At 45.7% G+C, this 26,558-nt stretch overlaps 1 protein-coding gene across 1 annotated transcript; it reads right to left on the minus strand.

Annotated features, from left to right (window-relative positions):
* Nucleotides 1–5,107: 5,107 nt before the first annotated feature.
* On the minus strand, nt 5,108–25,116 carry LOC126537893 (uncharacterized). The gene is made up of 4 exons (XM_050185000.2): nt 24,852–25,116; nt 13,217–13,315; nt 10,783–11,067; nt 5,108–5,640 (listed from the first exon to the last, which is right to left on the minus strand). The coding sequence occupies exons 2-4, from the start codon at nt 13,263–13,265 to the stop codon at nt 5,441–5,443; spliced, it is 534 nt and encodes a 177-aa protein (XP_050040957.2). The 5' UTR covers nt 13,266–13,315; nt 24,852–25,116; the 3' UTR covers nt 5,108–5,440.
* Nucleotides 25,117–26,558: the final 1,442 nt, after the last annotated feature.

A 26,558-nucleotide genomic window follows, 5' to 3' on the forward strand; every position in this document is an offset into this window, starting at 1 on the left:
TGAGGATGTTTACCTATCATCTATCGTTGACGAACTCTGCAGAAGAACAATGCCAGCAGCCTAGACACTTATAAGGGCAGGACAGATGGTACACTGCTATGTTGCGGGGGAGCTTTTTGGCAAGACAGCAGCAGGAGCGGCAGCCGCAATCATCCATTAGCCACGGGCGAGAATATTCTGTGAGCACTCACAAAGAAAACTTCCCTCTAAAGGTATGAGATAAATGCAGTTCTGCGAGGCGTGACGAGCCGACATGCTCTATGTATGCCAGCCTATGTACCGAGAAATGTCACGGGCCTACGCACTCACACTCACCAAAAGAAGGCTACGTTTCTGCATACCACACGCACCGCGCCGCTCGCACCTAACCTTATACGGCGAAGTGACGTGCGTGAAGCAAACTAACCTGTGCTAAGAAGCGTCGCCTAGAAATTCGAAAACGCCGGAAACCCGCCTGCGGACGCTTACTTGGGATAACGTCTAAACTAAACTAGTGCAACTACTTTCTACAAACTCTCAAAAGAAGGCTACGTTTCTGCATACCACACGCACCGCGCCGCTCGCACCTAACCTTATACGGCGAAGTGACGTGCGTGAAGCAAACTAACCTGTGCTAAGAAGCGTCGCCTAGAAATTCGAAAACGCCGGAAACCCGCCTGCGGACGCTTACTTGGGATAACGTGAACTGAGCAAATTAGCGTTTTGTTTACTGCAACCTAAGTATGTTGAGGAGAGACCTCACTCGCGCCAGCTGAAACATGGAGCACGATTAAAGTGTGCTTCAATACTTGAGCAAGAATGCTGCCTTTCCAGACCCAAGTGATTATAAGTCGGGTCCTTCGGGACGTTGGTTTGTCTTGTGCAAGTGCAGCTTCTGTGCACCCTTGCAATATAATGTCCTAGTGCTTACCGTTCCGAGGCCACCGTAGCTGAGAGCCAGTGGACCCTCAAAGTAATGCAAAGGGCGCTGAATAATGGCTGTCGGTATGACGATTGTGTTAAAGAAAACTTGGTAAAAGGCGTTCACGGCCGCCTCGTCGTAGAGCCTCGTCTTTTGGTCGGTCCAAAGATAATGGGCCGAAAGCGAGACAGCCTTGATCCATGTGGGGAAAAGACTGTCTTGGGGCACGTCGGGGAACGGTCCTGGTCAGTGTAAAAGAAAACAAGTTAGTCTAAACTAGTGCAACTACTTTATACAAACTCTCAATACTATTGATAATTTTCGCGGAGCAGTTTATTTTAGAGAAACGACATTCCGCTGTCGGCGGCTCGCCGCATGTCGCCTCAGTGACAGCGCACTAATACGATGGCATTACCGCTTCCACCTTGCTTCTTTGCTATCAGCTGTTAGAAATGGAACTGAGTTTTCGCTAACGCACTGTGCTGCAATCCTGTCAGATTGAATCATCTTAGTTGAAGATGTGTGTAGTAGATGGCTGCAAAAATAGCGACTGGGGTATTAAGGAATGAATAGCCAAGCTCGCGCACCATTGCCTCAACTGCCCGTACGTTTTACCGGCTTTCTTCGACGATGCAAAAATTTGCTCATCCACGAGCGTTGTATCGCTAACTTTCAAAGAAAGTGCTTCAGCCCCGGCACGTAAGCAAGAGTGAGTGCTGCTCGTTAAACAATGACAAAGAGAGTAGCGCCGCTTCCTGTCGTAGTACGTCTAAAGCACAATATCTACACACATCTATCCCAAATGCACGGTATCTTTCGCCCACTCTATCGCCAACGGCCCAATAAGTGAATGGACGCGCACTTGAATCATATACGCAGAACAAATGACGCACTACACCGGTACCGCACGAATGGTCGAAGCTGAATGTTTCCTCAACGGCAACTAGAGTAAGCGAGTTACTAGCGATAATACATATTTGCTACAAGGTATTACAATGTACAAAACGGCTACGTTTCAGGCCTTGTACCTTGTACAAATTCATCGAAACTGAGCACACCCGCGAGCGATCAGGCAGAAATAATAAGATAATGAGCGCACCAAGCAAATTTACCGTGTCAGAAGTGTGACAAGCCGCTGCTTCAAAATATTTGCCAAATAAAGAACGAAGAGCAAAACACACTAATCGTCATTCTATTTATGAGCCGAAAGTTCGCATAGCTTGGAATACGTATTCAACCTCGCTTTTAATACAAGCACACTGTTTGCGACATTTGGACATAGCTGAATCAGCTTCCAAAGCGTTTTTGCATGTTATCTGAAGCTGTGTCGAAAACTTCGTGCCGTCCACGCAATCACCGTCCACGACATCTCCCGAAACAGAGGTTTGCTAATCCGCACCGGCGTCATACACACCCATTGTAAACCCGGAGGCAACGGACGCGTCACCACTTGATCAAACATGCTAGCGCCCACTGCATCGTGATATAACGTGACATATTGCCATCAAAATAAAGTGAAGTAGCGTTGAGAGAAAATTTCTAAATATCTGTAAGGTAGCGACCCTCTTCACAGAGAATGCTCTTTCCGGTACGATAGCATTGCTCTGCGGAGAGTATAGTGCTGCGACAGGGGCTAGTTGGTGAAATATCATGGCTAGAGGCGCTGCTTAAGCCGCTACGAAGTGCAGGTTAAGAACGACAAGAAGACAGACGTGATGACACAAGAATGCACAGATGGTTTTTAAGGTGGTGGTACCACGGCGGTCATATTGTGATTCATATTTTAACTGGCGTGCCACTAAATGATACCCTAAAAAAGAAATTTGAGGATTCAGCATAGTTGTGTTGACAGCAGATCTGCTTTATTAGGGTATAATGCCTCCCCCGCCCACTCCTTACCTTTTGCGAGCGATGGGTGCTGCCATGGTATGCTACTGTCGTTTTGTTGTTGCGGGAAGTGTCGATGGGAATACAATTGAGCAATAATACGACTGATTCCGCCTCGGCGTGAAGCGCACTCTCGGTCTACTACTAAACGCTGGTCAGTTAGTGCCGTTCTTGTAGTGAAAGTAGAATGAGGCAAGTAATCAGACCCGCACGCACACGCACACGCACACGCACACGCACACACACACACACACACACACACACACACACACAAAAAAAGACTTTCGTCCATCCACCCAAAGTGCCTCCACGTAAGTCAGGAATGCCCAGAGAAAACCACTGCGCTCGCCTCCTCCTACCCAAGTTTAGGTTCGCATTCCTGACAGTTCCAAAAGGCAGGATAGACAGAGCAGGTGCAATCATGCGGCGACAACACAATTTAAAGAGCGCTGAAGCATGCGTCATCTTTGCTCATCGTGGCAAAAGCTTCCAAAATCTCGTGTGTTGTTTGGTCTATGTACGGCAGCAGAACGCGCCTTCCCAAAAACCACTTCTCAAAGATATATTTAAGCATGAGCACCTTAAACCCAAGTAGAAACCAACTTGGCCGTGTATATCTCGCGCAGATTTTTAATGCAAAAGCATTTGTGTGCCCCATCAAACCGAAAGTCTCGCGAGCATCCGGTGTTTAACATCCGAGTGTACCAGTAACCTACGTGGTCAAGTGATTACGTCACTTCTCCGGCGCTGGACCTGCTGCGGCTTGCACTTCGATATACCACGGTGAACCGCCACGGCTTCGGCCAGGCGCCGCGACCATACCCAAGATATGGACAATGCCCAGTTCGAAAATTGAGCTCACTCAAGCTCAAAACCAACCTGTCTCACGCCCTAAAGTGATGTGACCCACTCCCAAAACATGGGTGGCCCACCCCCAATATTGGCGTTGTCCAATTCAAAAAATGAGTTGACCCACGTTCAAAACTAACCTGGCTCACTTCCAGAATTGACTTGACCTACCCACAAAATCAACCTTGAGCAATTCGAAAACTGTATTCACTCACGATCAAAGACGACGTGCTCATGCTCTCCCATGCTTCTCCAACTACCCCGGTCATGTGATATTTGTGGCCATGTTGTGCCTGCAAGCTTCTTAATCTCATCCCTCCACCTAACTTTCTGCTGCCCCCTGCTACGCTTCCATTATCTTGGAATCCAGTCCGTCAGCCTTAAGGGCCACCGGTTATCTTCCCTCCTCATTACATGCCCTGCCCATGCCCATTTCTTTTTCTTGATTTCTACTAAGATGTCATTTACTCGCGTTTGTAGTTTGCGGTTTCTTATTGGGTGAGTAAAAAGCACGAAACTACGAGGGACGTTCGGGAAGTCACTTTCGTCGTTTGTTTTAAAAGTAAGAAGGTGCACCAGGTGAAACAAACATTGCCATAAGAATCCACGCCGGTTGCTGGTTTAACGACGGAAGGAGTGTCACCGGAGGAAGAATGACGTATGCGAAGAGTGCCGCAGAAGAGAGAGTAGCAGCAGACCGGTGTGGCCGATGATATTCGAGTAGAAGTCGCGACAACAGACGTATGCTAAGAACGTGGTCGCCAATGGAAGTCCACGCTTTCAGTGATAAATGGGCACTAGTTCCCTGCATTGAAAGTTACACTCTCAGGACGTCGCTTCTAAAACAATGCTGAGGTTGAGCAGGTTGTGTGACAATTCCTTGCATCGCAGGGTGCCGACTTATACCGAAGTGGTTTCTTCAATGTGATTGCACGCTACCACAAATGTATCAATGTCGGCGGCTATGTGGAAAACCAGAGCAAGTTGTATAATTCATTATCCCTTGGTGTATTTTTTGGCAGTAAAGTTGCCGCGCGAAAATAAATGACGTGACTTACTTTCAGAACGTCCCTCGTTGTTCTCTATCCAAGGCTATTGTACTCGAGTTGCACCACTATTTAACAAATGTTATGTAAGCTTGCAGGCTAGGCATGAGGAGGACAGAATCGTGGGGATGCTTTGAGAACATAATCGTCTGATCAACATAAACAGGAAGAATATCTTCGGAAGGCGAGAAACAGTTAGTTGAGCAAAAAACATCAAGAATACCAAAGGACCTAAAATTAAGCTTCCTCGATACAACGAATCGTTCTGAATATGATTAGATACATAATTCTTCCCTAAAAGTGTCAGTGCACAGCAAGGTATTGAATAATACAGTAAGTTAAAAACACAATCAAGTGAATAATACTGCCAAATCCTTCAGAAGTGAGAGGTGAAATGACACAGTGTATTTTTGCAAGGCCGGCTGAATAGTCATGGCATGAACTCTCTTTTACAACTTCGATCACTCTTAAGTGTAACAATAGAACGCATGCAATATTTTACTTGGCTAGTGTGCCTCTTGTTTATGACATCGCAGTAAACGACGCATAGTACTCCGCGGAAATTTAATTTAATATATTTAGTCACTACACTTTCTACTTATTCGATTTAGCGGCTGATACCTTAGATTCTTAGATTGTAATATAGGTTACAGATAAGATACACTACACTGATACCGACGCTTGCAAATATGATATTGGCTTACAAAAAGTATGTATATACGTTTTATCAACTCTATACAAACACTCTATAAAAGTACTAACTATAAAGCTCTTCCACGAAGGTTGCGTCAAGGCGTAGTCCTGGGCTTCCCACGTAGGCCTTCATTTTGGCTAGCTTGCGAAGGGCGGTTTCACGAACTCCTTCCTTGACCCAGGTTGAAAACTTGAAAGCATCCCTGAAGCCATTGCGGATGTTTCCCAACATGGTCTTCACCTGGTCCAGCATATACGGCTTGACTGCAGCGTTGCAGATAAAGCACGCAAGCGCATTAGGATAATGGCAGCGCACGTTGGTTTCTGGTAAACATGATATCAATTTCACTTTAAATAGGTACGATTTTTCCCTTTTCGTCTCGCGTACTTCATTCACACTGATTAGGAACACACGCAAAATGTCGGCATACAGAAAATATGAAAAATAAAGAAACTAGAAATCAAGGGTGCTCTTCAGCACCTTCCCAGTGATTGATAATGGTGTAACAAACGCCGTCGTGCCAGTCAGTGTTTGATTACAGAGGATTATCTTCCTCATTACAACTGCATTAATGGACAGAGTTTAGTTAGCTGACTATTTCTCACCGAAAATTACATAGCAGAATAAGAAATTTAACATGTAGAACGAACAAATTCAAAATTTTGAGAAGGTGGGAATCCTTAGCTGCGAGAGGGAAAGGAAGGAGGTATCTGAGGGGCCTTATGTTGGCACCTGTTCCAAGAAACAGCGATAACAACAACCAGAAACGGGCAGGCTCATAATTGACGGCTTTTGATTGCGGACTATTATTGTTTTTTTTAGGAAGACGCAAAAATAAAGTTGTGCTTTCGGAAAGTTCAGACATGCGCGAAAAATACAGTAATAGTGAACTAACATACTACAGAATGCTCTTACAACGACTACTTTGTCGGTGGATATTTGAATGTTGTTGCGAGCTAATGTAATCGCCCCGATGGCCACAATCATCCAATAGATGTGCTGGATTGATCCAAAGATCCAGCAAAAAAAAGGGATATCCTATGGAAATCCCTTAAATGCACAGAAATCTTAGGGACGTACAATGACATCAAACTTTTGGATGTCCATTGAAAATCCATTTAGTTCATTCATCAGGCGTACAGCGGACAAAATGTTGGAGGTTCATAGAGCGTCTCTAAAAACAATACTTCAGACGTACATTTCCCCTCCACAAAGTTTGTAGTTTAGGCGTGCATCGTAGGCCCTCCAGCTTTCGCACTGCATACGCCTTTCCATGATTTTGACGTGGACGATACTACGCAGTTAATGCCAGTAGTTGGTGCGACTATATCGCGCTGCATCCTCAGTTCATATGTAATGGATGTCCATATATACAAGACGTGCCATTCTTTTCCTGGACATCGATCGATCGTTGCTACTTTATAACATGAATGTTAGCGCATGACATGTACATTTTTTCCGTAGAACAATAGACATAAGCACTGGGGGATGCGAAAGAAGAGTTTACATGCGCCCAAAACTTTCGTGTTGCGGATTCTGAGTGTTTGTTAACTTCTTTGTTTCCAACTTTGGAAAAGTAATAAAAAAACAAGGTACAGTTCATTCAGCAATTAACTGATAACATAGCAGAAAAAAAACGCATGGAAATTATATGAAGGGACTCAACTTTATTAAGCACCACCATACATTTTAAAACGGCGACATGCCTCAGGTGCGCAAGTTAGTGCACGGCTTCCGATACTTGACACTGTCTGAGAGGCTATATGTGTCGAACGCAAGGAGCCGGAAACACGCCATAAATGTCACACTAAATGAAAAATGCTGTTTAAAGAGGTTACAAAAGTGAAATGAATTAAAGAGATTTTACGTAGTATTATTGTCTAATTATCAATTATTCTCACAGTCACGTGCCATTCATACGTCACGATAAGCGCAGCCATCACGCTAGCTTATGCGGGCATGTGCCAGCTTGTGTTCCGGAGCTGGCGCTGACCAGTGCTCTTCTATGCCGTGCTCCCTGAAGGGCTGCAGAAGATAGCAAGATAGCACCAGCCTTTCCGTTCTCACAACGAAGCACTTTTAGGTTGTGGTGCTGATGCTGCAACACATCATTTCTTATTCTCGCCATGTCTGCAGTGGTGTCCGTTGTCAGGAGGTAGTGCATGCTTTTCAAGGTATGTCGGCGGTTTGCTCTGGTACTTATTTTATGTCGGTAATGAGGGCTTAGCATGCGCCGGAAAAGCTGTTGCATAACACAAACGCACAAAGGTTGCGGTCGTGTCCTTCAAGGCATGTCGGCCGTGTTTCTTCTCGGAATATTATTAAACTGAGCTAGTTTGGACAGCTGAACTACAACCCGAAACAAATAGTGACAGACAAGCGACCTTCTTGTCTGTCTCCCTTAGTATCGTGTTTGTTCGCAGGTTTTGTGCACAACGGCCCAATGGTTTCAGTGGTTCTGGCACACGATTTCGATAGTGGCGCTCGATGTTGTGAGGTAGTCAACGTTCATGCATTGCTTTTGTTTTGTCTGCCGTTGGAGGTCTTGTGTTATAAGGGCTGTCTGTAGAGCTACGTAATATGTTGCACGCTTTGTTAGTCCTCTGTACGTTTACATAGCTCCTGTGTATAGCGTGCGCTATTACATGCTTGTATCATTGGTAGACATGAGCCATGTACTTTCAAGGGCTCTCGAACAGGCAATCTTTTTGCCCATTATATAAAACTTCGCAGTGCCATACTGCTTGCAAGGACAAATTTCAATATCAGTGGTACTATTTAAGCAGATGCCTTAGATCTGCCCCCATGATGAAGGAGAGGCTATAGGTGTCCATTTCTACTCTGGGATTTTAGCCAAATAATTGAATTTATAGAAGTTCAAAATCGGTTACTTTAGGCGTTTTAGGCTACTTTGTACGTCTTACCGCCTCATTCGAAAATGTCCCTTAACTTCAAGCCCACGCTTGATTTGGTCAAGATAAAGCCTGACGCGAACGCACCCAAGGAAAGGTAATGAGTGTCGACGACACTTTCGCGCCTGTTGTTATAGTGACAAAATGAAGCGTGAGCTTCAAGTAAGGGTGACTATCTGAATGCAGGGTAAGTAATAAGCGATGTGCTTGGATATCTCTATTCTGTCCTTCTTTTTTTTCATCTTTAGGATTCTCAAGTCCGCCAGCGAGAGAGTGGTCTTCCAAGTACGATTTGCCCTGCAGCCCCGCATAGCATCGTACCGTTTCCTTTTAGGAGTGCTGACAAATTTCTTCCTCTTTTGAAACCGGCAGTGGTATAACTTCTAAGAACGGTAATAACTACAAGACCAAACCTATAATCAGCGCACAAAAATAATGTTTCCGTTGTAGTGGCACCCTTAAGATGAACACTCACTGTAACATGTTTCCTTGGTGGTACTGCTGCGGGGGCCAATGCAATTAACCACTGCAGCTATGAGGCTGGTCAACACCAACCAGATAACGGTACGGAGATGTAGAAGTAGCTGCTCGTCTCTGGCATCAGCTGAATTAATGCTTTGACTTTTCGTGATACCTGAATGCATTATAAGTAATGCTGTATGTTGTCAAAAATGTGAAAAATGTAGGATGCTGTTACGCGGTGTCAGGCTGAGTGTACAGAAAGCATTGATACGGTTTAAAAGAAAAGGGCTGATTTGATGCTGCTACGAGTGGCTCAGCACTATCAGCAGCATGGTGTGACCTGGTGTCACTGCATTTGGTTGACTACTGCATACCAAGTGTGCTGTGGTACCAGGTAACCACAAACTGCAATTACATTGACATTCCTTATGATCAGTGAATCTACACACGAATTGTCTGTAGTCTCACTCACATGGAACTATGGTATAGTTATTGTACTCGAATAATTTATAGAGCATACCATGGTTGTACTTGGGATGCCTGCTTGCATATTTAAGAAAAAATAGGGGAAAATTAAGGTACATCATCGTTATAACAGTCTTCATTTCTAAGAGTGAGAACAATATGTTGAAACTATATTTATTTATGCAGCACCTGTGTTCCGAGTATTTCTCCTTTATTGAAAAGCTAATTTGGCACCCCTTTGCTGAAAGTGGTTGTCTGCTTCTCTTACACAATTTATCATTGTGCTAACGTGTTGATGGTTCTCAGATTGTTTTTTCTATAGGATATAGTGCTATTTTTTGGGCCTTCAGCTGTTGCGCTTCTTTATGTTTCACTATGTTGTTTCTATTCTGTCTTTCTTTCTTTTGCTGAATACAAGGCTAGCCAAATAGTGCTTTGATGTTACCATATCTGAATTCTGCATATGTTTCTGTTCACGAGAATTAGGTGTCATAATGTGTCCTCTGTGTTTTATTTTACTGATGAGAATGCAGCTCACACTGCGCTGTTTCTCACCTAAAAATCGTATTTTAAAAGAGAAGTGTTCCTTTTCAAGCGTTTATTTTACTCTTATTTTATTTATCCTTTAGTATGTTTATGCTTAGCTGTTATGCAAAAGCGATATTTTTGTACTGGTTCGAGCGTCAAGTGCTCATTGTGCCTTTCAGAAACCAAGAGATGGTATTAGGTTGTATTTTTAGCGTTAAATTTATTTTCAGGGGACAGCTGCAGTATGCCATTGTATTTAGCTGCTAGCATTGTGCACATCATTAAATGCTTGTGAAAGAGTTGATACCAATAAGAGGTTTCACAATAAGAAGGCTGGGGGTGACAACTTGAGCTTTTCTTCGCTTAGCTATAGTGACACTTTGATCTGTTGTTCCAAACGGTCCAGGACTGTCCGAGAAGCCGCGTACGCCAATAATCAGTGATTGTAATAGCGTCTCAAGCAGTCCGGGGCAGTTTGGGACAACAAATTGAATAGGTCGAGTGCATGCATTCATGAAGAATAAAAGAAACAGCTAGAAATATACAAGGCGCATCCGATGTACGTGAATGTGGATATCTATTGGATGTTGCGGATACAGCCATACATAGTAAAATGAATGTCCTATGGGCGTAAATGTGGTTAATATAGATATACATTAGATGTAGTAAAAATCTATTGGATGTTGTGGACGTCTATTAGATGCTACACATATCCAGCTCTGACATCCCCAAAACGCACGACATACATGTTCTGGATGCATTTGTGATGATCTATAGTACATCTATGCAATGTTTTCTTGATAAATCTGGATACCTAATAGATGTACTGAATGTTCAAAGTGTACGATATTATGTACATCTAATGGATGCATCTGGCTATCTGGGAGGTGGCACAAACAATATACACAAGCAAAATCTTTAAAAGCTCAACGTTCCTCCCTAGATTCTTTCCCGACCTTCCGCCGAATGTCTTCTAGCCGTTCTAGTACGTTGGCAACGACCTCATAATAACTGCACTAGGCATTGAGTTAAACGCACCCCACTGGAGGTAGGGGCTGACCATAGCCAGCTTCATCGCCTTTCCAACGTGTTCGTAGCAAACGTCTTTGCTTTTCCTGTGGCCAACCAGCAACTCTGGCACCGTGTATTCCACCAGCTGCGTGTAGACGCTCCAAGCCACCAGGTGTCGCAGCCCATCCTGGCCCACGGACGTGTCATTGAGGAGCTTCTCCAGCATCTTCACCACGTGGATTTGAAGCACAATGGAGTCCACTCCCCGATAGGTATTGTTGGTGTACTTTGAAAAAAAGTTGCCCCATTGGTCTGTTAAACAAAAAGACGCAGGCGCCAGCGAATTATAAGTACTGCAGCACTGTAAGAGTGGCCGATTACTCAATATAACATTATATTAACCTATTCCGAACGTGAGCAGTGTGTTTGTTTGCTCTTTAACACGGCGCTTGCGTGCTTTCATTTCGTAGGTTACGCTAAAGCTAGGTGACAATGAAGAGAAGCTGCAGCTAAAATTGGATGTGGTTTATTCGATATACATGCAGCAATGCTCTTAGGTCACAATGTGTCCAGGATAGAATGGAGACAATAATATGCACCATTACTTTTCAAGCAGGACTACCTGGTGCCGTTAAACTGAAATCGCATACCTAAAATGGCTTATTAATTATAGGAATATCTAGGTTTGCACTTTTGTGCAGTGGAAAGCTGCTGCTCTCCTTGCTGATTGGAAGCTGGCAGAAAAAGTTTCACTCTCCCGCTCATTCATGTATGTTTTCTTTTATTCTCCCTGAAAGGCTGTCCTTTCTTAAGAAATGAAAGATAGCTTTGCATTATTGCAATTTGTAGCCGCTTTAGGTGCTCCATACTGTTGTCCGAGAAAATTACTGCGTCAGCTGGGACTGTCCGCAATACAACCGTCTCTCCTCCTATATTTCAACCCTATATAAATACGTTCACTCAACGAACGCTCCTTTCAACCTCAAACGCATTTCTGAGCATTGTCTTGAACCACTTTCCGAATTTTCAAGTGTCGTATTTGCTAAATTCTCCGCTGGTGGCCACATACAGAGAAACTGGGGTACTGCCGTACTAAAACTACCTTATAAAGGCTAGTTTTGAAGCAACATATTACAATAAAATTCCTCTATTTCCAAAACGGATGTTAAGATTACCTTAAAAAAAGGCCACAATGCATATTATTCAATAAAAGCAAGCCGATACATTGCCGTTGCCGCCCCTTACGACGAAGACATAACTAAAAGCGCTTGTGTAGTCACATTTAAGTGGAAAATAATAAACTACATGTAGCCAAGGTTATTCCATAGCCTTTCACTGCGGCCTCGCTCACCATGTACTGGGAAGTTGCGAAAAGTTACAGACTAAATGTCAATTTAAAAGTTCTTGCGACCTTCCTGAGGGCTATGTTCTGGGGCTTTTTTCTCATCTATCTTCTAAGGCGTGACTGCGTACGCTGTACACTTCTTGTTGTTTCTTATTTTTGTGTCTGTAAGTTCCATGTTTCACGTCTCTATACATTTGAGGTATCACCGCGCCTTAAGTGTAGGTATGCTTGTTGCGCCACGTTTTCTTTTTTGCGTATATATTGTACCCCAGTTTGGCGTTTACCAGCTGTGTATATCTGTTCTTCTGCGCGGGCATCTGAGGCTCACTGATTCGGATTCATATCTGATCTTTCTACTTCTCATTGGGCTCTGTATTCCTCTTCTAGTAATTCGTGCTTGTTATCAATTGTCTAGATGGCTTATGGCTTCGCTTCTACATATCAGTTCCATGTTTTCTAGCACTGTGCTGCTGCCAAAGTTGTTGCAGGAGGTTTACAACTCCTCAAGAAGTTTGTCGCTGCTTTTCGTTCAACACTGTCCATTTATTTTGTATAAATGCAAAAATAGTAAGGTTTGATTTTATTTATTGCAAATATCATGAGCTCTACCCAAATCGTTCGCTATATCTTTCCGGCGCAGTTTTTTAGGCCTCGGATCAGTTATTGTGCTCTATATCTGACTACAATGGGCGAGCATTCTGCGATCACCAAGACACTAGATCCGGGCTCCTGTTTCTAACTCGTCGACAGTTTCCTTCAAAGTTGTTCGCGCTTTCGATAACACATCACGTGGTTTTTTTCATGTAACGCTTACAACCAGGAACTCATGCTTGAGGCAACGTGAGCGTCTCGAAGTTCAGGAATACGATGAGCGCGGCGCTCTCCGTTACATAGCTAGTGCTGCCGCAATGCAGTGCTATTTGTTACAACCACATTGCTGTTTTTTTTTAACATGAAATCGTTTAACCGTACAGCCAGAGCAGGGACTCTGTATATTAAACATACAGCCATAACAAACTTCAAAATCTTACATCAGTGCAACGTAAGATGCATCGTCTTATATATTGAGCCCTACAAACTTGTATCGCACAGAGGTAGCGGAGAAGCTGCACCCACCTGCAGTGACGTATGGATCTGTATATGCACCGAGCCTACCAATGGCCATTAGCTGGTTGGTGGCATTCCGCAAAATTGTTGTTCTGGCTATGTACGCAACTGCAACATGAAAAATACAGAACATTAGCAAATTTCAGTTTGGTGGAATACACAAATAGCTGCATAATTCACACTGGAGTAAATGCAGGGTGCTCTTGCTATAATTCACGCATCTGCAAAGGAAACAAGCTTTTCTATACGAATGGATGAATGAATTCTGCATTTATAAAAATATAATAAGTTATATGGCCTGCAGGCGAAGAGGTGCGTCGGGCCACAAAGGACATGGGAGGGACACTAAAACAAATAGAATGGTGTCAGCAGTAACCAGACGAAGGCTTCCGTATTTCTTGCGTATTTTCCTAATAATTAGTTCCTAATGCCGAATTATCTACCGTTAGGTTGGTTTATTCTCACCGCACATATTTTCACAAAGACTTCGAAAACGTACAAACATTGGTATATATATATTCGTTTTTGCGTCCTATATACCTAGATTTTTCGTGATTAAACATTGCCCGCCAAATGCATTTCGTGTTTGTTTTTTGCTTTCTTGCTGGAAACTGTTGTCTTAATTTTTCTGCAGCAACACCTGCATTCCGATGAGGGTTGAATGCAGCATTAATCGTGTACCTTACTTTGGTTGCATGTTAAAGGGACACTTAACGCAAATATTAAACGCACGCAGGCTGTTAAAATATCATTTCAGAAACCTCGCTGCATCCGTTTCGGGCCATCAAAAGCATAGTTTATGAGAAAATTGCGTCTGAAGTGACCGCATACCCTTAGCGTCATTAAAATCGCCCACCTCCGAGAGGGGAGTTCTGACGTTGCATACGCCATGACCGTCTTTACTGACGTCAGGGATTAAAAATAAGTACATAAATAACGAAAAACGAAAAATGACACCGAACAGAGGCCGTTACGATTTTCCGCGCCAAACGCAGGCGCACAGCCTTGGAGGAACCAAGACACGACAGAACGTTGGATTCTTCGTTACAAGTGCCCTTCGTTAAGTGACGTCAACCGCTGGGGCATTTTACTACGTCACATGGACAGGGCATTTTCTCATACCTTCAGTTTGTCCGAGTTTCGTTCAAGAGCAGATAGAGCGCAGCCCTACGCGATAACGAAATTGCTATAACGCAAACGAGCAGCAGGCGCGGAGTCGAACAATCGCAAAAGCCTTCGACCGCCCGAGTCGTTGTTAAGGGTAACGACAAGGAGTTCACTTTAAAAAAAAAAAAAACATCATATTAATCTGGACAAATAATATTTTCTTGCGTCTTATGATGCAATGCTACGATTTTTTTTTATTATGAGTGATTCAGCACTAGTGGCAGAATTTTAATGAGCTCACCCTACGTTGAGGGGCTAGAGTATGAAACTCCCAGGTGAGTCGAAATAGTGTCCTGTATTTACCTCAATTTCTTTATTACTAAGGTTCAGTATGCGATAATGTTGACGCTAAGGTTGTCTCACATGATGCGATTTGCATCGCACCGGAAGTGTGCTTTAGGTCGTATGTGACAGAAATTGCAGGGGCAACTGGTTAATAAACCCACACATGCTACCTGAAGGCATCAATGTTGCCGGATTCGAGACCCTCGTTATGTAATAAACGAGAAGAAAGGGGGCTAACCGAGGGGCCTGATTTTTATTAGTCATATTAGTCATATTAGTCATAGTGACACCATTTCTTGTATATACAAATGCGAAGATGCACTGCAGCTTGATAAAGGGCAAAAAAGTGTCACTGGAAACAAAGCTCACTGCACGTATACACAAAACCTCGCAACAAGATATTTAAATATACGTATAAGTCTCCAATTATTCTACGTAACTAAGAAAAAAGCCACTGTTATAATGTGTCAAACAAGGCAAATAAACATTTTGCGCAATCACAGATTCACAGATCACTGAACCATATTGACCCACTATAGCGTGCGATGGAAGGCGGCGCGCTTGCTCCCCGCTTTTCTCCTTTGCGCACATAAGACTGAGCCACCATTGTCGGCTCACCCATCCCAACCCCTCCCCCCTACGCTTTCCCTCACACATACACCATGCGGTGTGCGGTCACGGTGTTATCACCCTTGGACTTAATACGAAACATGAGGGCGACGGCGACGGCAGGAATTCGCCTGGAGTGTCCATACAATTGCTATCGCAATAATGTAATAAGACCATCCGGCAACTGGAGTGTCCCGTGGCCCATTAATTTTCGCGAAAGCAGTAACAAAATCGTTCTTTCACCATGCGGCAATGCGCTGCGCCGCAACAATGTGTTTTTTTTTTTTCTTCCTTGTGAGGGGCGGGGCCACCGATGTGAACAAACGCAAAGGAAAGTATGTTGGCCACAATCGAATGCCTACTTTGTGCACCCCACGTTTCTACCTTAGGAATATCGAAGAAAACGTGAAACGCTTGGTCCACCGAGAGCCATACGCATACTTCTCAGTATCCCACACCGGTGAGACAAGACTCCGGAGAGGTTGCGCTCAAGCGAACGCGGTGCAATCCGTCGATTACCCACAGTGATGGCGGCGAGCGACCATTGTTTCTTTTTCTATTCTGCTAGCCAGAAAGTCTCCAAAACTCTGGAAGGCGAAAATCCACTCGGCCAGAGAAAACCAAACGCGCACCGAAGTAAGTACGCCGCGCGCTGGTCGGGGCAACACCAGAAAAACGCATGCGCTCTGAGCGAGAATAAAAAAATATGAGGAGGGGAGAGGGGGCTCAATGTGTCTCGCAAATAAAAGTCAAAGTAGAAAAAATAAGAACATAATTACCTTGGCTGGCCTTAGTGTCTTGACGTGGATGCTTTGGCGTAGGTGAAAAAAAATGTTGATTTTTGTTTATGTGACATGACGGCACAAATGAACCACCACAACGTTTCGTCTCATCGGACCTCGCTGCGTGCTTTGTCAACTTTTCTGATAGGGTGTTGATTTGGCTTGTCTCGTTGTATGTTACGATGTAAGGCGTAAAGTAAATAAAACTTTGGTGTCAGATTTTTATAAGAACATTAAACCCACAAAGTTACGCAATTGAAAACCTAAAGCCCAACTTTGAAAATGTCAATGCGCCTTTCACGTCAAAAGTTTATGAGAACTTTATACCAATGAAGTTTCAGAATTGACATCCAGGCGCTCCGTAGATTACGCGGCCTTCGCGATATGCAGCGACGAGCCCGCTTGCCACCAAAACGCCCTTGAAATTTTGTGCTCGGATGGGGCTCCTTGCGTTATGTGATACCAGGTGCATGGGCGTTGCCGCGAAATCCAGCTCCAGTTCGCAATGCTTGCGGTGAAATGTCTTTTTGAGCGTGAAAAAGACATTCTAGACAAAATCGAGAATGATTTCCGGCGCCGGGGGTTGCTTTGGCCGGCGGTGCATGGACAGCATGAAAAAATTTCGGGAGGGCCTGAAGCCCCATAAGCCCCCCCCCCCCCCCTCCTGGCTACGCCCCTGGTTGGTTAACGCTGTCCTCGCTGGATCTCTGTTGGGCGCCCCAACCACGGGTCAATCGAAGCACGTGCAGCGGGCTGAAATACCTTTGCAGAGCAGTACCCCTGCAGGCCGATCCTAACACCGTAGGCGGGCGAGCTGTAGAGCTTCTTCGGCACGCTGGAGATAGGTAGCGACGTAAAGATTTCCTCGTCAGTGACGTGTGGCAGCATGGCGTCGAGCGTCGTTGTCGGGTTTCTGCCGTAAACCAGCTTAAATGGTGTGATCTGTGTTGTTTCTTGCACCGCCGTTACGTACGGCAATGTTACGTATGTTACGGCAATGTTACGTACGGCAAGACCACATTCCACGTCTTGTGCTCGACGTCGACGTACATTGCTAGCATGTCGGCGAGGGTCTTGTTCAGGCGCTCCGTGAGACCATTCATCTGCGGATGGTAGGCAGTTGTCCTGCGTTGGTTTGTCTGGCTGTATTGCGGAATGGCTTGGGTGAGCTCTGCTGTAAAAGTCGTTCCTCTGTCGCTGATGAGAACTTCTGGAGCACCATGTCGCAGCAGGATTTTCTCGACGAAGAATTTCGCCACTTCGTCTGCGCTGCCTTTCGGTAGAGCTTTAGTTTCAGAGAAGCGGGTGAGATAGTCCGTCGCCACGACGATCCACTTATTTCTGGAAGTTGATGTCGGAAACGGCCCCAACAAGTTCATCCCGATCTGCTGAAAAGGTCGGTAAGGAGGCTTGATCGGCTGTAGTAATCCCGCTGGCCTTGTCGGTGGTGTCTTGCGTCGCTGACAGTCTCGGCATGTCTTGACGCAACGGGCGACATCGGCGGTTAGGTGCGGCCAGTAATACCTTTCTTGTATCCTCGATAGCGTCCGGGAGAAACCGAGGTGCCCAGCGGTCGGATCGTCATGTAGGGTTTGCAGTACTTCTGGACGCAGCCGACAGAACAACAAGAAGGTAGTTGGCGCGGACTGGTGAGAAGTTCTTCACGGGTAGGTTGTTCTGAAGCGTAAACGAAGCCAATCCACGCTTAAATGCCCTAGGGACACCGTCGGTGTGCCCTTCCAAATACTCGACTAGGGCTTTTAGCTCCGGGTTTCCTCGTTGCTGTTCGGCGAAGTCTTTCGCGCTTATTATTCAACGGAAGGCGTCGTCATCCTCGTGATCTTGCTACGGCGGGTCAATGGGGGCGCGTGATAGGCAATCGGCATCTGAGTGTTTTCGTCCAGACTTGTAGGTTACAGTGATGTTGTATTCTTGTAGTCTGAGGCTCCACCGTGCCAGCCGTCTTGAAGGGTCTTTTAAGTTAGCTAACCAACACAACGCGTGATGGTCGCTGACCACTTTGAATGGCCTCCCATATAGGCAAAGGCGAAATTTTGCTGTTGCAGAAATGATGGCGAGGCATTCCTTTTCCGTTGTGGAATAATTGCCTTCCGCTTTTGACAACGACCGGCTAGCGTAAGCTATCACGTGTTCATGTCCATCTTTTCTCTGGACTAGGACGGCACCGAGGCCTAGGCTACTGGCGTCAGTGTGGATTTCGGTATCGGCGTCCTCGTCGAAGTGTGCAAGTACTGGCGGCGACTGCATGCGTAGTTTGAGTTCTTGAAATGCATTGGCCTGCGGCGTTTCCCACTTGAACTCGACATCACCTTTAGTTAGATGCGTTAGCGGCTCCGCGATGCGTGAAAAGTCCTTGACAAAGCGCCTGTAGTAGGCACACATGCCAAGGAATCTACGCACTGCCTTCTTGTCGATGGGCTGCGGGAACTTTGTGATGACAGCTGTCTTCTGCAGGTCGGGGCGGACTCCAGATTTGCTGATGACGTGGCCTAGAAACAAAAGCTCACCGTAAGCGAAGCGACACTTTTCCGGCTTCAGAGTAATACCCTAATGACCTGATGGCCTTTAGTGCTGTTGCAAGCCGCCTAAGGTGATCGTCGAAATTTCCGGCGAAGACAACGACGTCATCCAAGTAAACGAGACAGGTCTGCCACTTCAATTCCGCTAAAACCGTGTCCATCACATGCTGGAACGTTGCAGGTGCCGAGCACAGTCCAAATGGCATAACCTTGAACTCGTAGAGGCCGTCTGGGATAATGAAGGCGGTCTTTTCGCAATCTGTTTCGTCGGGTTCTATTTGCCAATAGCCATACTTGAGATCCATCGACGAGAAGTATTTAGCGTTGCAGAGCCGATCCAATGCGTCGTCTATCCGTGGGAGGCGGTTTACGTCCTTCTTCGTGATCTTGTTCACACGACAATAATCGACGCAGAAGCGTAGGGTTCCGTCTTTTTTCTTCACCAAGATTACAGGAGATGCCCAGGGACTTTTTGACGGCTGGATGATGTCGTCGCGTCGTCGCGCAGAATTTCGTCGACTTAGTGCCTTATAGCTTCACGTTCTCGCGTACAAACTCGATAAGCGCTCTGGCGGAGTGGTCGAGCGCACTCTTCTGTTATTATGCGACGCTTTGCAACTGGTGTTTGTCGAATCCTCGATGACGTCGGAAAGCAGTCTTTGTATCGTCGGAGAAGGCTTTTGATCTGTTGCTGCTTACTCATAGGCACAATTGGATTTACGTCGAAGTCTGGTTCGGGAACTACAGTCATCGAGGTAGATCCGGCAGAATCCGGGAGGACAAACGCATTGCTGGTTTCCAGAATTTCCTGGATGTGTGTGATCGTCGTGCCCTTGTTGATGTGCTTTGACTCCTGGCTGAAGTTTGTCAGCAACACTTTTGCCTTTCCTCCATGCAGTCGAGCGATCCCTCTTGCGACGCAAATTTCGTGGTGGAACAGTAGACGTTGGTCGCTTTCGATGATGCCTTCTACGTCAGCGGGTGTTTCAGTGCCAACCGAAATAACAATGCTGGAGCGAGGCGGGATGCTCACTTGATCTGGGAGCACACTCAAGGCGTGGTGACTACAAGTGTTCTCCGGCGGTATCGCTTTATCTTCCGACAGCGTTATTGACTTCGACTTCAGGTCGATGATTGCGCCGTGTCGGTTCAGGAAGTCCATACCGAGAATGACGTCTCGTGAACACTGTTGGAGGATAACGAAGGTGGCAGAGTAAGTCCGGTCACGAATGGTAATTCTTGCAGTGCAGATTCCAGTCGGCGTGAAGAGGTGTCCTCCAGCGGTCCAAATTTGAGGGCCTTCCCATGCGGTCTTAACTTTCTTCAACTGTGCGGTGATGGGTCCACTCATGACGGAGTAATCGGCTCCTGTGTCTACTAAGGCGGTGACTATGTGGCCGTCGAGAAGCACGTCGAGGTCGGTGGTTCTTTGCGATGCGTTACAGTTAGGTCTTGGCGTCTGATCTCGGCTGCGTTGCGTTGGCCTGCGGCTGATACGTGGCGTCCTCAGGTCGTCTTGCGTCGGCGTATTCTTTGCTTCCAGACTTCGTCAGGATGGTGGCGTCTCGTTGACACGTCGTCTAGACAGGATTTTCGGCGTATTCGTCGGCGGCGGAGGATCTTCGTCAGTTCGACGAACAGCAACCGCACCTCCATCGGTTGCTGCTTTTAGTTTTCCGGATATGGGCTCGCAGAGCTGCCCCGTGCTGGGCCAGTGTATGGACGGCGCTGCGGCGACAGGTAGCGGCCTGGCGACGACGACCGGGACGGCCGTCGAGGGCTCCACTGAGTATCGACGAAGTAGTCGGCGATGTCACTAGGGCGTTCACCTTCCCGACGGCGCGGTGCGTTCACAGCGAACCCTCGCAATCCCAGGTCGCGGTATGGGCATCGGCGGTACACATGGCCGGCTTCGCCGCAGCGGTAGCAGAGCGGGCGGTGGTCAGGAGCGCGCCAAACGTCTATCTTCCTCGGGTAGCTGCGCTGGGCGACGTGTGGGCGTGCTGGTGGCGGCGGCGGTGGTCGACGGAATTGCGGCGTTACAGGGCCCTGGCACGGTCGTCGAGGGGGACATTGACGGCTGGGAGACGGCAGCGTAGGTCATCGCTTCTGCCTGGGGCTGCGATGACTGTCGTTGCACCTCGGGAACTCCGAGCAATCGCTGGACTTCTTGTTTGACAATTTCGGCGATTGAGGCCACTTTAGGTTGCGATGAAGGGAAGATTCTTTGAAGCTTCCTTCGTACGACGACTGCCCTGATGGTCTCGCGCAGGTCGTCGGTGGCCATTGATTGAACTCCGGCGTAGCTTGTTGGCTTGGTGCGGCGGTCGAATTGCCAGTTCCGCAATTCCAGTGTCTCCTCGATGCTCGTCGCCTCACGAAGAAACTCGTCGATGGTCTTCGGTGGGCTTCTTACCATTCCGGCGAAATGTTCCTCCTTTACAACACGCATCAGTAGGCAGACTTTCTTCTCCTCGGACATTTCCGGGTCGGCGTGGTGGAATAGAGAGCTGATTTCCTCAGTGAAGATCGCGATAGTCTGCTTCGGCAGCTGCGCTCTGGTCTCCAGTAGTACTTGGGCTCCCTCTTTTCGCACGACGCTTTTAAATGCTTGCAGGAAGCCGCTTTGGAACAGGTGCCACGTCGTCAAGGTGGCTTCTCGATTCTCGAACCACGTCCTGGTGGCGTCCTCCAATGCGAAATAGACATGTCGCAGCTTGTCGTCGCTTTCCCAGCTGTTAAACGTAGCGACCCTCTCATACGTTTCCAGCCAGCTTTCCGGGTCCTCAATTGTGGAATCGCGGAACGTCGGTGGTTCCCTGGGCTGCTGAAAAATTATTAGGGCCGCTGCGGTTGCCATTGGGGATGTCTTCTTGGTCGTATCTGGTAGAAGACCTTGTTCCAGGGGCATCTGCTGTAGCCGGCGGCTTGCTCGGTGTTCCGGGACGACGTTGATGGTGTCTTTGCGGTCCGGGCTTGGATTACGGCTTGTCGGGGGCGTCCTGTACATGAACGTAAAGCACCTCCAGCAGATGTCACGTGGTGGTGATGTTGAGGCAGAGGTACTCAACTATTGTACACGATACCTAAATCCTGATTCAAACGTTCCTTCAAGAACACTGCGTTGCAGTTCATCTCACATGCTTGCAACCACTGCCTGGCACACCTTACTTTGCCTGACGCACAGCACACTACCGTCGTGCTCGCTTAATACATCGCCTCTCCTTTAATACAGTTCGCATAGAAAATATATATAACTAAAAGAAGTTTTTTGCAACAGTACGGCTCGTCTTGGGGACGGAGAATTGCTTCCATTCCTGAAAGCAGAAAGGGCTCATTGTGGTGGGGCTGATCATACAAATGTAGCAGAAGACAATGGACAAATCGTCATTATTCCATGTTCATTCAGCGTCGGAGCCATCGACTTGAAAGGCTAGGAATGAAGCCGTTATTAGCTTCGATATGCAGGCAAAATCGTGCCTCGGTATACATTTTCAAACAGCTGAATCGTAATTTTGACGACAATTGCCGCAGTAACCTGGTGCCTCTAGCGTTTCGGCCCCGCCTATCGCATTACGAAGGAAATGCAAACCTCCCTTTGGGTGCGCGTTAATTAACCCCAGGTGGTGACAATTAATCCGGAACTCTCCCTTACTGCGTCCCTCGTAATGCTAAATGCTCGGTATGCTAAATCTCACAATGTAAATTCTTTAACCATACCCTGGTTTCTTTCCTCCCTTCCTTCTTTTAACATCGACGGCACTGCAGGTATGGCCACGGTAGCTGCACTGACATGCACTTGGCAGGTAAATAGGTGAAAACAAGGTAGCGTGTGCAAAGCGGCGTAGCTTCCGATATTTGCACTACAGTTACGTCAGGCTAACGAACGGAGATGGTGACGCACCTTGCTGCTTCAAAATAAGTGTCGCCATATTTCCTATAATTTTGTTCTAAGCTGTGTATCGAACCTCGTGCAAAAACCTCTGGGTGGCACCTGTCCGTAAATTTTTTTTTCGTTAAAAATGCCCGTTGGGCCACTTATTCTTGAGTCGCATAATATTTGAGCCGCTTAGTAAGCCGGATAGGTTTCGTTTGAAAACATTTGGCGTTATGCGAGATAATTTCCAAGCGGCCGCCTTCTCTGTAACGAATGGGGCTGTTTAAATATGGACCGCATATGCAAGAGCAGCATAAAATAGACCGCATATTCAGGAAGCGCATAAAATAGGCCACTTGGAGTGAGCCAATGATAAGCATCGAAATTTTGATCTACTTTGCGCGTTTTATGCGTTGTTGTAAGCCGGTATTGACTAAGAGGCCACCATCAGCACCTGTAAGCGAACAAGGAAAGCTCAGAAAACTCGTAGGTAGGATTCAGTTTCTGTAATTTCTGTGGGTTTGTTGACACACTGCATTGCTAATCAAACAATGATTTTTTGACGTTCGCTTCAGGTGCTGATACTACTTATTGTTGCGTGCATTTTGGTTATTTAAAGGCACGCTGTAAACAGTACGAAGTGCCCCTCATGAGAGGATATGGGCTTTGGATGTCATCCCAATCTTCTGCTCTGTTACGTACAGGCTCCTCGTCATATACGAAAAGGCCACACTCTTGGTGCCTTATGCTTTTACGGAGGGAGAAAATTAAAGAACATGCAACTGTGGTCACATGCTATGTTGGGGGGATATGACGTGACAGCGTAGTAGGCGACGTTTCAACGCAATGCCACGCGTACGACCATTTAGGTCTACTCTCTTCGTTTCGGCTTTCAAGCGAATTTTTTCCCAGAGAATTAAGCGTCTAATTTCAAGGTTCTGTTACTTCCATTGCGAGACGCTGTTGCCTATCAAGTATATCGCAATGAATATTCTACAGTCGCATATGCAACGCTTTCAGTGAGTATAAATAGCATCGTCAATTTGTATTGCAAGTGTCAATGCACAACAAGAATAAATTAAGCTGTTTTATCTGTTTTTTCTCATGAATCATTTATTTCCTGCACGAAAAGCAATAAACCTTCAACATGTTCCAGAATTTCTATCCTGGCTGCGTCTATATTATCCTTCACTTTGAAAGATAATCGCATATATCACTTCAGTGCAATGAATCCTTGTTTATGCTACTGTGTTTAAGTTACTGTGGAGTAATATATCAAGAAGGCGCACATCACTACAAGTACAGCCATCAGAACATGATACAACCACACGCGCTGTGAACAGCCGTAAACGTCCGCCATGCCTCCCCCATCTTAATTTGATGAATCGCTGTTGCCCTCTGCGAAACAAATTTAAACTTCAAAGTGTTTAACTCACAAAACGTGCGTATTGTTTGCTCCTAATTAATATTATTCATAAATGTCACAATGCGCAGATTTTTTTCATGACATCTGAGAAATTATGGGGCATAGGCCACAAGGCCTGACAGCAAGAAGCACCGGGCGTCACACCATAGTAGCGTGAAATAAGCCTTCTAGGGATCCCAATGATACGTGTACGAATGAACCATTTTTTTTCTTGCTCGAGTCGGAGCATGTTTATGAGCGTTTAGATATTCTAGAACATTAATCCATAAACTTAGTTTGACTAGTCATGTGCCTTTGTGTCCCTTTGAGAGACACCACGTGGTGTAAGTCAATCAGGAGCTCTCCGCCACGACATTTCCAGTCGATCGCTGGGCAGTTTCATAACGCTGAATACGAGAATCCGATTTTAAAAAATCTATCTAAGGAGATGCAAGACGCTTCGTTACTAAAAAAACAACCTTCGAAAGCACCCTTCACTCAAAGCAGAAATTTTAGGGACTCAACAGTTCCGCATGTTTTCAAACATGCTGGAAAATGACCTAAGCAGAAAAGCAACAGGGAATTATATTGTTCTCCAAGCTTTAGAAGAGCACAATAGACTTTCATGGAGCCACTCAGTGATCCTAACTTCAGCGATATCATTTTATCATGAACCCTAATCACTCTGTTCCTCTTTCTGAGAAAGATGCCACCCTAACAGATCCCGCTAGAAAGTTTTGCAGGTCATATTTTTGTATTTCTTGTGGGTATTTTGTTACAACCTAAAATTTTATTGTTTAGGCTTTATGTTACAGTTCAAAGCAGATCAAAACGAATCCATAACAGCAGCAGACTCCAGCACGGAACGCATCAGTAAATGGTATTACTGCCATCGAACAGCCACGACACCTTAATATAAACCGTACGCCTTCTGTTCTGCGATGCAATTCACCATGAGAAATAGCTTAGAGTTTCTCACGCTGTTTCTCGTATCGGAAGATTTTCAATGCCAGCTCGTTGTCACGACGGGGTTTGACACCATACCAGCGGAGCCGAACGGCGTAATCATTCGTGTTATCCTTTTCTGGTATCCCGAAGCGGAAATTTAACCACTTTTCTTCTTCTGTGCTGTACTCAATCTACAAAAAAAAGAAAGGAAAAAAACATTCATAATTCTTCCATACCTTCTTTCCAGCTTGCGACCCGAGGCTTAGAGATGGAACATCTAAAAGCGGACAGCTGCGCTTCACCATCGCGTTATTACACGTGTTGGAATGCATTACGAAACCGCGAGAACGACAACGCAAGAAGAAGAAGAAGACACTAGACATGCGCGGATGTTTTCTTCTTCGTCCGTTGTCGTTTGCGCGGTTTCATAATGCATTCCAATATCGGCCACCAACTAGCCCGCCTTTCTCTGTTACATATTACATGTAACTGTGCCCTTGTATTCACAGCGGCACTCAAGTGCTTGCCGGACTGTTTGTTTGATCAATGGAAGCACGTAAACAATTAAAACACTTCTGCGACTGAATTTTATACCAATAACAACGTGTGCTTTCGATAGTCGCTTGTATATATAATGTATACCATATGGGAGATTGGATTTGCTGAAATTTGACAGGTGCATGAAAAATATAAATGCCACTTGCAATAATGGCAGCATTAACATCGACGAAGCATTGCGAAGCATTGAGTTAGCATGGAGAAAACTTTGCTGTGATTCTACCAAAATGAAACAAAATTCATAAACCTTTTCGTGCCTACTTGCTCTTTTCTTGTTCAACGGCCTGCTCCGCTAATGATATCTCCGAACATCAGGGATGGCTCCAGTTTGCGCACAAGAACAATCACGTTAGGGAAAGAGTTTTCATGACGTTTTCTTTCTTCGGAGCACCGTCAGTGATGAACAATATCGAATAGGCTCATGATTCGGCCATATTACTATATTATTATGAATGTGTTCAATGTAGCCGAACTTGCACAGACACACAGCAGAGGAACGAGATATATACGCAGCACTATCTATTCTTATGTACTCTCCTTCTTTTCACAGCGTCAGCGATTCTAATACACGCTGCCCTTCCTCTGTGTCTGTGTCCCAGATGAGCTACACTGAACATTTCTTGATGACATTTTAACAAGAAACCTTAATTCATTTCTGAACTGTAATTTAGCCAAAACGCCAGATAACCATGATCAAATGCAGCTGCAAAGAATTGAAGGAGGCGGAATAAGCTTTATTTAAAAAAAATTAAATGAAGAATTGAAAGTTTTCCTTTAAATGCGCAGCATTTGTTGGCGGAAATTTCCCACTTTGACAGCATCTAGCAGGCTAGGTTTTGGTGCTCTCATGGTCGCTTCGTTAACTTGGTACGTACCAAAATTGATATTGTATGAGAAGAGTGTATGACGAACATCAGTAATCGGTCATGACATGAATATCATGAAATTTCTGTCATGTAGGTCATGGAACTTCCGCCTAGGCCTTGGTGCCCTCATGGTCGTTTCGTTAACTTGTTATGTAGCGCAATTGGCATAGTTTGACAAGAATGCATATCAAACATAAAGTATACATCACGACATGAATGTCATGACATGGGTGTCATGTAGGTCGCGAAACAGCCGCCAACGTCTTGGTATGCAACAAAATTTTCATAGTATTACAAGAGTGTATGGCTAACAT

Source organism: Dermacentor andersoni, chromosome 3, assembly GCF_023375885.2.
Source record: "Dermacentor andersoni chromosome 3, qqDerAnde1_hic_scaffold, whole genome shotgun sequence".
Taxonomy (NCBI): Eukaryota; Metazoa; Arthropoda; class Arachnida; order Ixodida; family Ixodidae; genus Dermacentor; species Dermacentor andersoni.

Coding starts and splice junctions, on each gene's coding strand:
- LOC126537893 (XM_050185000.2), bottom strand. CDS start 13,265: ATGGCCATTGGTAGGCTCGGTGCATATACAGATCCATACGTCACTGCA. Junction 11,068..13,216: donor AGATCCATACGTCACTGCAG/GTGGGTGCAGCT, acceptor TTTGTTTAACAG/ACCAATGGGGCAACTTTTTT. Junction 5,641..10,782: donor CAGCCCCTACCTCCAGTGGG/GTGCGTTTAACT, acceptor GCAACGCTGCAG/TCAAGCCGTATATGCTGGAC.